General features: G+C 38.3%; 2 protein-coding genes across 7 annotated transcripts in view; one reads left to right on the forward strand and one right to left on the reverse strand.

Annotated features, from left to right (window-relative positions):
• The window catches only part of LOC126484554 (cytosolic carboxypeptidase 1-like), a 514,320-nt gene that overhangs the window by 229,574 nt on the left and 270,910 nt on the right, over positions 1-13,836 (reverse strand). The gene's annotated exons all lie outside the window — the stretch shown is intronic.
• Positions 1-13,836, forward strand: part of LOC126484556 (uncharacterized) — a 52,287-nt gene that overhangs the window by 37,374 nt on the left and 1,077 nt on the right. The window contains exons 2-4 of one of the 2 annotated variants that reach the window (XM_050108116.1): positions 7,290-7,472; positions 7,762-7,990; positions 10,131-10,289. In XM_050108116.1, the coding sequence (XP_049964073.1) occupies positions 7,290-7,472; positions 7,762-7,990; positions 10,131-10,289 (571 nt within the window). Of the gene's footprint in view, positions 1-7,289; positions 7,473-7,761; positions 7,991-10,130; positions 10,298-13,836 lie in introns of both variants that reach the window. The other variant, XM_050108117.1, reaches the window with a different exon arrangement.

Consider the following 13,836-nt stretch of genomic DNA (forward strand, 5'->3'; position numbering starts at 1 on the left):
GTAAACACTTTTTTTAAAACTTGGTGTACTTTAGTTGTCACTTTAGTACTTCGTTGATACTGATGGCTTTGGCATAACTTTCTCTGTCTGCTTAATGCATGAGCCAGTAATTTATTTCTCGTTCTCAGCGTGTTGTTTTCAGCTATCAAACGCTTATTTTTTTCTGCCTGTAGCGATAATTCCTTATGAAGCCTCTTCATTTCATCCTCGATGCGGCCTTTTTCAGTTTCTGTGCTTTGATCCACTTTTTTTTTCTTCGGCGACAGTGAAGCTAGTCTGTTAAGTGCACGTTTACGTGTTTCACGATCTTTCCTCCTGTCATTTCTTTCTTGGACAGAAGACGAAACAGCAGCAGCTGCTGCAGATGTGGCTTTAATGAGGTGCAATGAAGGAACTGCAGTCGGCTTTAAGATCTTCTTTGACGGAAGTTTCATTAATTCAGCTTGGAGATCCCGTAAATAATCGTCTTCTTTAAAATGTACGCTACAGATAGTAGCATTTTTAATGTTAATACTATCACTTCTTCTACAGAGCTGAACCCACCGAGCACAGGATCTTTCGGAAACTTATGATAGGAAATACTACTCCCTTTAGTCTTCTGATTATAGTTTTCACACACAGCCACGGCACAATTCGGCATTGTTAAAGTGTCGCAGAAAGAATAAACTCGAATCAACACGATAACAAACAGCAACAACACGAAACTTACTTGCTTCAACACATAAGAAAGCGCGCGCGAACTGAGCGGAGTTTCTCGACGCTGACGTCATGCGCAGTACGGCGAAAAATCTCTGTTCTGCGCACGCATTATAGGCCCCCCCCCCCCCCCCCCCCCCCCCAATCCCTGAAGACTGAGCGCCTCAGCGCGGCTTGCGCATGTTCACACACAGCGCATGAAGCACTCTTCGTAACAGTGTGACCAACTGCCACACAAACAGAGTTCTGCACTTATAAAAAAATAGGAGACCTTACTTTTGGGATTACCCTCTTACTTCGTGTAATGTGAATTCACATGACCAGAAAGATGAAACCATGCTTCATGACACATGATTTAATGGAAATGTTCTAATACACCATGGTTGATGTTACTCAGGAGCCACGTATAGTAATCCACACATTTCTGACTGTCATCCTCCCTTAATTGCTCCACAACCGTCACACGATACGGCTTCAAGTTAAGGCTTTTCAATATCAGCTGGTAACTACTCCTACTTACATGCGCCTGTTGGGCCAATTTACGCGTGGACTTCATTGGGCTCTGAATAATTCTCCGGCGAATGTCTGCAATAACTTCTGGTTTGCGAACTGAAGGAATTTTTTGTCGTTTTACATTTTTCACAGATCATTAGGTGCGCCAGTTTTTATACATACTCTGTATTGCTCTCTTTGCTGGTAGTCCTCTGTCTCGATAGATGACCCCGAAAACTTCGCGAGTTCCTTGATCGATCCTGTTTTCACGACGCTTCCGAAATTTCAATTATTTCTTCTATAGAGAAAGTCATTTTACCGATCGCAAAGAGAAACGTTTAACTTCAGGGATGACATATACTGAAATGCTGACAGAAGAATGCTGACAATCGATTATTGCATAAAACTGCCTATTTTTGTAGTAGTTTATTTCAGAAGTCGAAATATTGCATTCGCATTCAAAAGGGAGGGCTACTTGTAAATGCGCCACTTGGGTTGCCAGGGTGAGAGGGGAGCCAGGGGTGCACAAGTGCATGTTTTGCGTACGGTGCGTTTGGCAATTAGTAGCGGAAACTAAGACGAATGAAAGTGCGCGAGGGGAAAGGAGGGAGGGGCCAAATAAGTCGCTTGTTGGGAAAAATTTATCGAGCTGGCCCCGAGTGTTGTGTCAGGGAATCGGAACCGTCGTTCTTACAGGCTTAAGAATTTAGTGGTAGGAGTTATAGTACAATCTATGGCACAATATGAACGAGCAGTCAGATCCACGAACGGACACTCGACGCTGCCTATAACGCAGCAAACACTGACAACAGTGCGCCGATGTGAACTGTAATGTCGCCGTGGATAATGTGCCACTCATATGAGCAGTTGTAGACCTGGTGAATACCTGGCAAATGGTATTTACCTGTTATGCGTATGATACTCAGCGGAAACTTCTGGGCCATTAGTTCAAACAGATGGCAAGATACATTCAGGTACTTTTGAAAACATCTGAGACCTGCACCTGACTGCTAATGAACACTCAAGTCGTCATTAGAAGAAAATAAAACGAACCTGTTAGAATGGCCTTTTCAAAAGACCCGCCTGAAACAGCATCGACTATCAGTCTTTGTGATGGGCTAGGGTATCGCCTGGGTGGTAGACAAATTCGCTTAACAATCCAGCATTCAATGCTTCAGGAAGAATAGAAAACAAATGTCGCATTCAGTATGTATCTTAGTGGGGAGTCTTCCCCGATGATTAAAGAACGTCACTGTAGTAACAGGAGCTGGGATATGCTGCTAGTTATATGTGCGGCGTTTGGAACAAACAGCAATGTCTGCCTGAGAACATTTAGCCACGGAGTATATTTTATTTGTGTGAAATTTGATTCTATAGTATCTTTATTTTTCTTTCGATAAAGATGAGAAAGTGCCTTAAAACTTACGGAAACAGAGTTGCCAAATGCGTTTTTCAGAGCAAACAAGTTCGAATAGTTCTCTCTCTTGAGTAAGAAGTTCGAAGACTAAAGGCAATGGAAGTTCGATGGTACCGTGACATTAATGTGGGTCACTCAACGAGTCAATTCGGCATATCAGGTAGCCTACGCCTCATTTTGTATCATAGCTTCGGAAAAAAAACAAGAAATACCATCTGACATCAGAATCGTGCCGGGCGGATAGGTAAGTGAAATGCATTTTTCTCCATATTATGTGACGTGCCAACTTGCTCCATCTTCTTGTAACAGCTTTGAGCAACAAAAAGGGAATGCAAATTGCCCTGAACGCACGCGCTGTGCTCGTCTCTGCGTCATGCTTGACTACTTATCTCGCACAGCAATCAAACAAGGCGAAACCGAAAAAGTGAAGGCGATCAGTGAATAAAGAGGGTTCCGAGCAGTTGGGCACGGTGCACTGAGATTGAATCTATAATCGCGGGAGTCGGGGTAGAAGAAGAGTGCAATGTAACGATAAGGTCTTCGGCCGGGAGTCTAGTTAGAATGCTACTATCCCACACTCATCTTCAGGCTGTTGTCTAAGTCCACCGCGTGACGTTATGGTTTTCTGATGCAGACTGCCTGCAACCAGCCGAAACGGCCGCTCATAGCCATTATGACAAGTGACTGGGCGGCTGGGGGCACCGTAGCATGCCGAGACGGCTGACAGCGATCTATGGATCAGCGGGCGACGCTGACGTTGGGTGCTCTAAGAGGATGTAGCGTATCTAATACTTATCTTCTCATCTTATAGCCCATGCCTCTTTCTTCTGTAGAGCGTGATGGCGGAGGGGTTACAAAAAAACTTGTATTAGGGAGGAGCGAGATTCAAATCCCAACGGCCTCACTGATTTTACTTTTTTTACAATTTCAATGAATCACATCTGACTACAGCCAAAATTGTGTTTTGATAAGGTCACAGCCAATTTCCTAGTACTACCTAGCCGAACTGTCTTTTAACAAGTCTCTCATGATTCCATGACGACAGGATTTTGAATTCTAGCAATTCTATTTTCTCCACTCCTTGTGTACTGATGTTCTCATATCTCTCAGTTCACAGTGTCATTGGGTTGGTGTTACCAAGAAAACGCGGTTTTCCTGTCATTTAAAGCTAGCAGCTACCTTGTGTAAAAACTATTCCAAGACTTACTGTGAGCGAACCAAGGAACTCTGGAAAATAACTGTAGATGTATTCACGTGCTGACAGTAGAGAAGACACTATATACAGTGACTGTCATCTATCGCCAATGACAATTGTTTCTTTTGCAATCTCTAGTGTAGCACTTTAACAATGGTTCGTAGTAACGAGTAATACCACATCCACCACTGGATTGCCTCCATACTTTTCCATACACATACATGTCATTCCTACATGTTTCCAGCTTCCATTGTATCGTCATCTTGGACCATCTAATATCAAATGTTCAAATGTGTGTGAAATCTTATGGGACTTAACTGCTAAGGTCATCAGTCCTTAAGCTTACACACTACTCAACCTAAATTATCCTAAGGACAAACACACACACCCATGCCCAAGGGAGGACTCGAACCTCCCCCGGGATCAGCCGCACAGTCCATGACTGCAGCACCTTAGACCGCTCTGCTAATCCCGTGCGGCCCATCTCCTATCATTTCAGTTAGCTACATCCATCTCAATTTCATTTCAATTATGGCCATAATTATATCTTCAGCTCCAGTTTGTTCCCTCGTCCATATGTTTTCCTCACTTCTTATAATTAACGGCAAGAATCTTCCCATTGATCCCTTAACAAACCTGAGTTTTATAATTTTTTTGCGTTAAAAATTCATGTCTTGCTGTTTTACGTCAAAACTGGTAATCACACTGATAGTAAACGTACTCTTTCACACACATTGGAATCTTGGTTTTGGAAACTCTATTTAGTGTGTAGAAAGCACTAAGGTCATATTTCCTCTTCTGTTTATTTCTTTTGCTGTCCCTTGACAGGTTCGTTTTTGTGATGGTAAATTAAATGTTTTTCAGTTTTGTTATTCATCAGCTAAGTTTTCTGTCTTTCTTATGAAGTAATGTTTGAACTTGCTCAAGGTAGTGGATTTCATGTTAAGAATACATTAGTACCAGAAGTGATCTCTTAGGTTTTATTGGCATGATTCGTTAATGGTGGGCTTCTGGGTGTTCTGCCTAGTTGTGCCAGTCCAGGCAGAGAGTACACAATAACAAAACTTACAGCATATGAAGAAGACAACTGGGTTTGTCACTGAAATATTGTGCATAACATAGAAACAATAACAAAGCAGAACACCCAGAAGCACATCATTACTACGAACAGCTCTGAAAGGACTGGAACATGTATTGGAATTCAAGAAGCTTTTTGGATTGGAAATCATTTCACAAAATGTCAGTTCCAAGCAAGAATGCACTTTGTTCTTACTGGAAATACAACAGCATTGCACACACAGTTTATCTGTGTGAAACAATTACACACCGCAGCATCTTGTAAAGATATAAACAATATCTTGTTAAATATTAATAATTAATTGCTACGATTCCAGAAGCTTTTCAACAAACTTTTGAAATCAATATCAGTGAAATTCAGTCACTGTTTGACAGTATGTTCCACAGTTAATGTGCTTTACAAGATGAAATGACAGTATGACATAATTAGTCTGTTGTGCTTCTATCCAGTTGATCAATATAAATGAGACATGTACACCCATTACAATGTGTTCATGATTATAGATTCTGAATTTTTGAATATTAGATGAAGACTAATGGAACACCTGACCACAGACACTGATGTGTCCAATGCCTGCTCCATCTGAGAAATAAAGTATAAAATTTAAATCAGAATTCTTCTCAATAAAAATGCCTTCTTTTAGAAACACAGTTTTTGACAACTTGCCTTTGCTGCATCAATAGAGAACTTTTTCCTGTGTCTACAGATATCTGAATTTGGTAACTCCATATACTGAATAATTTTAATAGTCGACTCATGCCCACAGTGCTTTTTGTTCAATGAAAAACCCACAACAATGTTTTATTTATTTTAGAGTTTTGAAAGAGTACATGACTCAGTGGCTACCACACTGTACAAACGGTTTCAGGATTAAATTTCCAATCAGTTACAGTAACAGGAATGAAAGATCAATGCAAAAACACCGTGGTTCAGATACTAAGTTGCGCTGTATACACACAACAACTATTTGGGTGAACTGTAAGGTGAGGTATTGTGCCTCTTGCAGAACTTTACCCACTAAAGCACTATGTATTCAAAGTTGAACACGGGTTCATGAATCCCTTCTTTTTCCATCAACACACAGTAAATGTAGTCAGATAACTTGGTCTCTCTCTCTCTCTCTCTCTCTCTCTCTCTCTCTCTCTGTCTCTCTCTCTCTTTCTTTTGGAAGGGGGGAGGGGGAAGGGGACAAGCAAGCAAAAATCTCAGACTGCTCTGCCTGGTTTTTCAGTTTCTTTTTTCTGAGACAACAGTACCTATAGGAAACATCCAAATGGCAGCTCTAGCAGAAAAGTGATCCCTTCCTTATTCAGATAATAAAACCTTGGATCATGTGGATATAAAAGAATATTTTTGTACACTATTTCTCAGATATGCAAACTCATTACACTTTTAGAGCAATAGAGAGAAGTGCTTTTCCATTGCTTAACAAAGTGCAGCCTTTGATACTATCCTTTTATGCGATATGGTAACCGGGATGCAATAAATGAAAGGAAATTTGATAACTGAATTGAAAGTGAATTGAAGTGAGAAGCAGAGTGGGCTGATGATTAGGAATCTATGAAAAGGACAAAATTCATTTACAGTTGATGAAAAGTTCAATGGATTTAAGACATATACAATTTGGAAAGAATGCAGATGGGACTGTCTCCTGGTTCAAAATGGTTCAAATGGCTCTAAGCATTATGTGACTCAACATCTGAGGTCATCAGTCCCCTAGACTTAGAACTACTTAACCCTAACTAACCTAAACATCACACACATCCATGCCTGAGGTAGGATTTGAACCTGCGACCGTAGCAGCAGCGTGGTTCCGGACTGAAGCGCCTAGAACCGCTCGGCCACACCGGTGTCCCCTGGTACAACACTTTCTACATGCTGCAAGATATGCACTGAAATGAACATTCCTTTCACTGTAAAGAACAACCAGAAACTTAACAATTTACCCAGAGTTTCCAATGTTTTCCGTTTCTTTCCCCCCTTTCTTTTTGATAACAAATAGCTCATAATGCACCAATTCAAATGTAGAGGCCTTTAATCCTGACTAGATTGAATTATAATCCATTTTCATTTCATTTTGAGGAAACATGGTTGATTGGAGATATTCTCAGGCTTCACTTAACTTTAGTGTAGAAATGTGTATTTACAGTCCAAAATCTGATGGGTCCTTTTACAGTTAATCATTCGCATGAATCCATACTCACTAGAGCTCAATTATTTGCTCTGCGTCCTGATGCCAACAGTTTGTTTAGTTCTGTCAGATTTACTATTTACGACAAATACTATACTGCAAGTTGCAGCAGTTATTGTAGAAACAAACTTTATGCTCTAAATTATTAAATGTATTTTCATTTTTAGAACCAAATTTCTAGCAATACAATTCAACTGAGAAATACTTTTCTCCTTTGCAGGTCAGCGAATCACAACAATACAGCTGGATGGAGTGCAATATTTCATCAGTCGTATGAATCCATACTCACCGGAGCTCAATTATTTCCTAGCGTATCAGTACTGCCGATCACTTGGTTTGCAACTAGCATCATTTGAATCACGTGAAAAGGCAGATTCTTTAATGGAGTATTTAAGGAATGCTGGTAAGTGAAAGTATTAGAAGCTAATAACTTACTATCTGACAGTTACACATGGTCAAATAAATAAAACATAGTATGTATTTCTGTGCTGAAGGCATCAACCGGCTACAGATGAGTGGCTGTCTTTCCTTATTTCATGTATTGCCCCATATAACATTGTTAAATAAAATACAATCTTAGACAAAATGCCAATTCTTACAACTGCTTTATAACATGTCATCAGAATTTATCTTTACTTTGACAAGAATACCTTCCTGTAACTGTACTTAAAGTGTCTATTAATGCAAAACAGGTTATAACAAATATGACTTCTGGACTTCTGGGAATCGGCTTGGAACATCAGACATGATGTTATGGATGAGTACTGGCTTGCCCTTCAACAGTACATTCAATTACATGAGGAACCTACCATCCAATGATCTCCACTCAGCATCTGAAGACCAAGACGCTGCATCTGATGATGGTGGTGTAGTAAATGAAGGGTTAGTTGAGGGAAGAAGCAAGAGCAACAGGAGACGAAGGTGATAAAAACTATCAGTAGAACTTCACAAATAACAAATAGAAATGTTTAGGTAGCTAACTTCACCAACACTATAAAAGGTGATAACTTTCTTTAAGGTTCTTATCAATTATATCTATTCTCTCAGAATGATAGCACATAAGAAAAGAAGATGCAATTTAGTTCATAGCCCCTTGTTCACATGTTGTACTTCCATTTTTAGTAGTCATCGTAACAAGTAATGATAGAAGGATTATTGAAATTAATAGCAATTTTGACCACACATAGTGTTTAAAATAATCACAATTCAAGAAAGGATGCCTACGTCCCCTGTGTTGGCTGTTTCGCACCCTATAATATAAGGTGTACACGTCCATATACATATTACTGTAGCATAAATCACATATAATGCCAATAAAAAATGAAACTATGAATATAAGAAATTCTTTAATTGGTACAGTGAAGTTTAATTATTTTCCAGTCACTGTTTACAGGAAACATCGCTCAAGGCTCTAACATTATTTATGTTCCCAGTGACATGATTTTTTTTTTTTTTTTTTTTTTTTTTTGACGAATGAGCACACACACATTGCTGACCATTAAAACTGCAATGACATGAAGGGGGCATGCAACAAATGTCAAATTAGCATGCACTAGTGCTTGAATATGCAAATAATTAGCACTTGAGCACAATGCTAAAAAGTAGGTACGAGTGATGCTATCTTCATTCTGAAGAAAAGACGGATTATGCAGTGGGTTTATCATTAAGGTATCACATATTAACGTTGTTTGTTTGTGAGAGATCATGTTATGTCTCCTGTAAAAAGGAGAAATATGTACTAGGAGTGGCAGGATCATGGAGCACCACAGGCTGTCAGCACAACAACCATTGTTGCAGATTCCCTTGTAGAGAGAGGCACACTAACAGTGGTGCATTCAATGAAAGAACTGATGCCACATCTTTTCGTAAGAGTCACAGATCTGCATACAGCATCATGGCAGTCATCTGGATATTCCAAGTAGAATGAATACTGAGAGACTGCATTTGTAATCGCCATACAAGACCAGCACCTAGAGTGATGGTATCTGATACCTTTGGGTTTGAACATTATCACTTTTGGCTCACATAACTGGTAATTTTGACAGCAACTGTTACGTTTGTGTTGTGCTGTATTTTTATTGGTCCCGAGTCCTTTGTACACAGCTCATGCATTAGACATTGGGCAAGTCTGTTATACGCATATGTATGAAAATGATTTCTTTGCATACTTATTTAAAATTACAAATAATTCACTACATACTTTTAAATAGTAGTCAATAGATAAGAAGCAGGGATGCCGTAAATGTAATTTTGAAGTGACTGTGCCCATCTTTGAGGTCTCTACAATGTTATCTTCTGACAATATACTGCATGACTGCATACAGAGTGTGTTCAAATGTTGCTCTGGCATGTATGTTAGCAAGATCTCTCACCTGCTGCAAACACCTGGTCACAGGCTGCCAAAGGCTGGTATGCTACCACTCATCAGCCACTACTAAGCCTGAAGCAGTATGTAATGATGTACCCTTATCTGATATACGAGTTAAGTTCAAATCAATGCCCAGCCAGGTTAGCACCACTGTTGCTACCAGAGGTGACAGCTCTGTCTAAAAAATATTACTATTGTACACTGTACACTCCCAAATCAACTACAATCACATATTCATTTTCTTATACTGTATACACATGATAAATAACATTTAATTACTGGTTATCCTTCCTGGTGTAGGAATTTTAAGGGTCATGGTTGAGTTCACCAATAGAGATATGCAAGACCTACTGCCCTTAAATATTGAATGATTTAAGGAAGCACAATGACAAGAAATTACTTATAAGAAGGTGAAGAACACTGATCAGTCTAGCAATTACCCATAACGCCAAGGGCAGTTTCTGTGGATGGTTTCAATAGTGTCATCAACTGGAAAGAAGTGCATTACATATGTGCTTCTTAGCACTGAAGGGAAATATTTGTTCCCTTTACAGTTTTACTTCATTGCTTTTTAGAAAGTTATAAAGTGCAGCTAACTTTATTATGTTTATTTACCGAGTTTTTAAATAATTTACTTACTTTTATGATATCTTAGATGCAAAAACAGTCTTAAATTGTTATCCTTTTTAACAGAGGAGGATATCACAACCCAAATACAGGCTGTGTGACACTGAGGGCACCAGAACTTTCCTGGGAGACAGATGACTGCAATGCTGTGAAGGACTTCATATGTGAACAGACACGGTGCTACTATTACAATTATGGCTCCATTCCTGTGTCAACATCCCAGGGGTAAGAAGGTGAGGAACACATGTCTATCCATATCAAAAAACCATTAGTCTAGGCAGCTGCTGCACAGTAATTCCAAGCATCATACAGTGCAAAGTGATGCGACACTATGTACAACCAATGCACCAAACAGTAAAGAATAAATTAGTTTGATTTCTACCCTGTGCCTTTCTAAATCACAATTCTGCACACAGATGTTGTACATACAATTATTATCTCCTTATAAAACTTTTTTCTGTAAGGCTGTCACCCTTGGCATTAACAACTGAAAAATTATTTTAGACATACGCATGACAATCTGGAATATTTGTTTAGGTATCACTATTGGGGGATCTTGTCTGGTGAGATGTAGATTTATCCGATTCATTTTTGTCATAGCATTTCTCCATAGGGACAGCTTTACACATGTTCTTGCATGATCTGATCCTTTAATTTTGGTATTTACTGACTAAAGCATGGATCTGATGTAAATTCTACAATTTCCTATTTAACTGGTATTTTATTTCCAACTAACAGTTTGTTTCTCAAAGGTGGAATATTTTTTTCTTGGACTTGACATTTATTATCCAGAGAATTTGCAATTCTTCAGAAGTAATAAGTCTCTCAGTCACCTCACCAGTTTCAAATCATTTAGTTTGGTCTACATCATTCGTAATTTCAATTATATTTTAACTCAGTAGGAGCTCAACATCTTATTTCCATTGGTGTGGTGCTGTAAAGCTCTATAAGAAACAGACAACTATGTTTTATCAGTGATGAAGAAGTAAGTTTATGAGATGTGCCATTACCCACAAGGTCATGAAAGATGCTGCATAAGCTCAGAATGACAAATATCAAGATAATGCTGAACAGTAAACAACGGCAATAGCACTGTGAATAATTTCTCTTTTTATGCATTATTGGCATATACATGAGGTGAATTATTCGAGATGGTGGAGGCAAATGATTATGAATTATTTTGTTTGTAATTACATCCATTGTGTAGAAAGTTGACTTATTTTCTCTCTGTAGATGTCTTATGAAGTACGAGGATAGAACAGCTCTTCTGCTTTTACTGTAAGAAGTACTGAATAACAAACTTCTTCAGTTTACTAATAATTATTAAAGAGGCATTGAGAATTCTATAGTATATCACATCAGCAGCAGGAGATATGAGGGAATGAGTACTTTCAATGAGAAACACTAAATAGAACAGAGAAAGGATTAGTTCTGATATATATAATGAAATTTTAAGGCGTGTACAATATCATACAGAGTTGTGTAACATTCAGCTGCATTCATTCCACACATTACCGGTTTAGAAGTATATAATTTGAACAAGGATTCTGCCAACACATAGCTGATTAAAAACAGAACTGTCATGAAGTTACACATTTAGAACATGTATCTGAAAATTATTTACTGCTCTATTACGAATATTCCACATTACCTTCTCAAATTCCAGTTGATATATGTTTACTATCTGATAATGACTGTAACATACCTTATCCCATATATAGAAAAGAAAACATTTATCTTTGTACAAATTGTCATTTAATACAAAGAACAACTTAAAACTAAATGCAAAGATTATCACACACAAAAATACAGAACATTACTTTAAAAAAAGAAGAAAATTTTAATACAGACAAATTAAGCCAAGGAAAGGTTCCTTTTTGTGATAACTTAAGAATGTTATGCTAGTGTTTCCTCAGAGAAGCTAGGGATATTTATATAGAGATCCATTGTTAAGTGTGACAACTACTCAAGAGGACTATTAACTGTGTGTGGCTAGTAAACACAACAGCGGATATGTGGAAATATATTTAAAACCATTTTACTTGTTTAAGAGAGAGTTGTACAACTAATTCACATCTCTCTCTTTCCTTGTTGTATGCTTCAAATCCTTTGGTCTCTCTCAGCATCCTGTATTGATGAAGTCTGGGGAAACAATAACTGCTAACAAACAGTATTGTTCTATTACTATTAAATGAGCCTAATTTATGAACTAACTTGGATTAAATACCAACTGTCTTGTATCTAAGACAGTTATCAGTATCTTCTGTGCTCATATAGCTAGTAAAAACTGTGAAATATGGTGTATCTATCCCATGACAGCAAGACAAATTGCAATTTCTAATACCAATTCTTGGAAGCTTTTTAATCAAGGGATTTACAATAAACGTCTCTCTTTTTCTAGGAATTAAAACTTTTTGTGCAGTAAAGATAATTTAAATGAAGGTTTAACATAATGAAACTGTGGAAAGATCTAAATACTATGTTGTAAAACACCATTGGTAGACAAATGGTGAAAGACTCTTCAGCCGCAGTGTAAATGAATTAGGTCCTGTGACTCTGCCATGCCATTGGTACAACAGCTACACTGCCCGATAGATGTGCTGTTGGCTGACGGGAGAATGGCAAATGTTCAATTGCCACTGGCATTTGGGAACGCACATGGTTTGGTGCAGCATTGCGCACTTTCCCCGAAGTGCCGGTGATACCAGCGTGCGTCAGGTGACGGTGCAGGCGAGCGGGATGAGTTTCATTATTTATTTTTTTATGTTAAACTAAACGATGGAACTTTATTTTTGTGTGCGGAGCTAAAATACAGAGCTCATGATTTTAGTAACGTGCAATAGTCTAGTCGAGGTCAGCAAGCATTGCTAGTGTTACTAAACACATATGAAAGGACCACACTCTAGAGAAAGAGAGAGAAAAACCATTGAATAATTAACATACTAAAGGTAACAAAAACAAGGAATAAATGATCCGCACTTTGCACGAATAAACTCAGCGCCTCTGGCGGTGCACACAGAACTACTGACGCATGTGCAAAAATTTGACACTCGTGCACTGACACACACACACACACACACACACACACACACACACAGTAGTTGGCTGCGGGTCACTAAAACTCACAAACTTTCAGAACCGCCAGAAAAGAAACAAGGGGATCTAGACTTTTTACAGGTCTAGACAGGATAACTTCCTATCAAAATCTTTTCTTTCATCTTCCATAAAAGTAAACTTAGTTCCCAAAAAGAAGTGAATGTCTCAGTGTGAGTGAGTGAGTGTGTGTGTGTGTGTGTGTGTGTGTGTGTGTGAGAGAGAGAGAGAGAGAGAGAGAGAGAGAGAGAGAGAGAGAGAGAGAGAGAGATATTGTGTATCAGTATGCTGTTGTCTTATAAGGAAACATTTTTCTAGCTTTTATTGGTTGCAGTTGCATTCTAGATTACCCTTTTCTATGTAAATGGAGCATTACAATAATTAACAGTATTATTTTTTCCATGTACTAACAACATATATATTTCAAATATTAACATCTATCTATTGATCTATCTTGTGCAAAAACTATCAAAAACTTTGAAACATAAAATGAAACTAAATTTTGGAAAAGTTTTAAAATTTATGGATAAAGCAGTAACTGGCAGTGGTGTGTAGACTAATTTTTTTGACGTGGATAGATGTAAGTACTCACATGAAAAATAAAACTGGTGGAAGAAAAAATTATGTTCTTGTATAAATTAAAATTTATATCAAACAGTATGGCAATGCTGTATATATA

Source organism: Schistocerca serialis, chromosome 6, assembly GCF_023864345.2.
Source record: "Schistocerca serialis cubense isolate TAMUIC-IGC-003099 chromosome 6, iqSchSeri2.2, whole genome shotgun sequence".
Taxonomy (NCBI): domain Eukaryota; kingdom Metazoa; phylum Arthropoda; class Insecta; order Orthoptera; family Acrididae; genus Schistocerca; species Schistocerca serialis.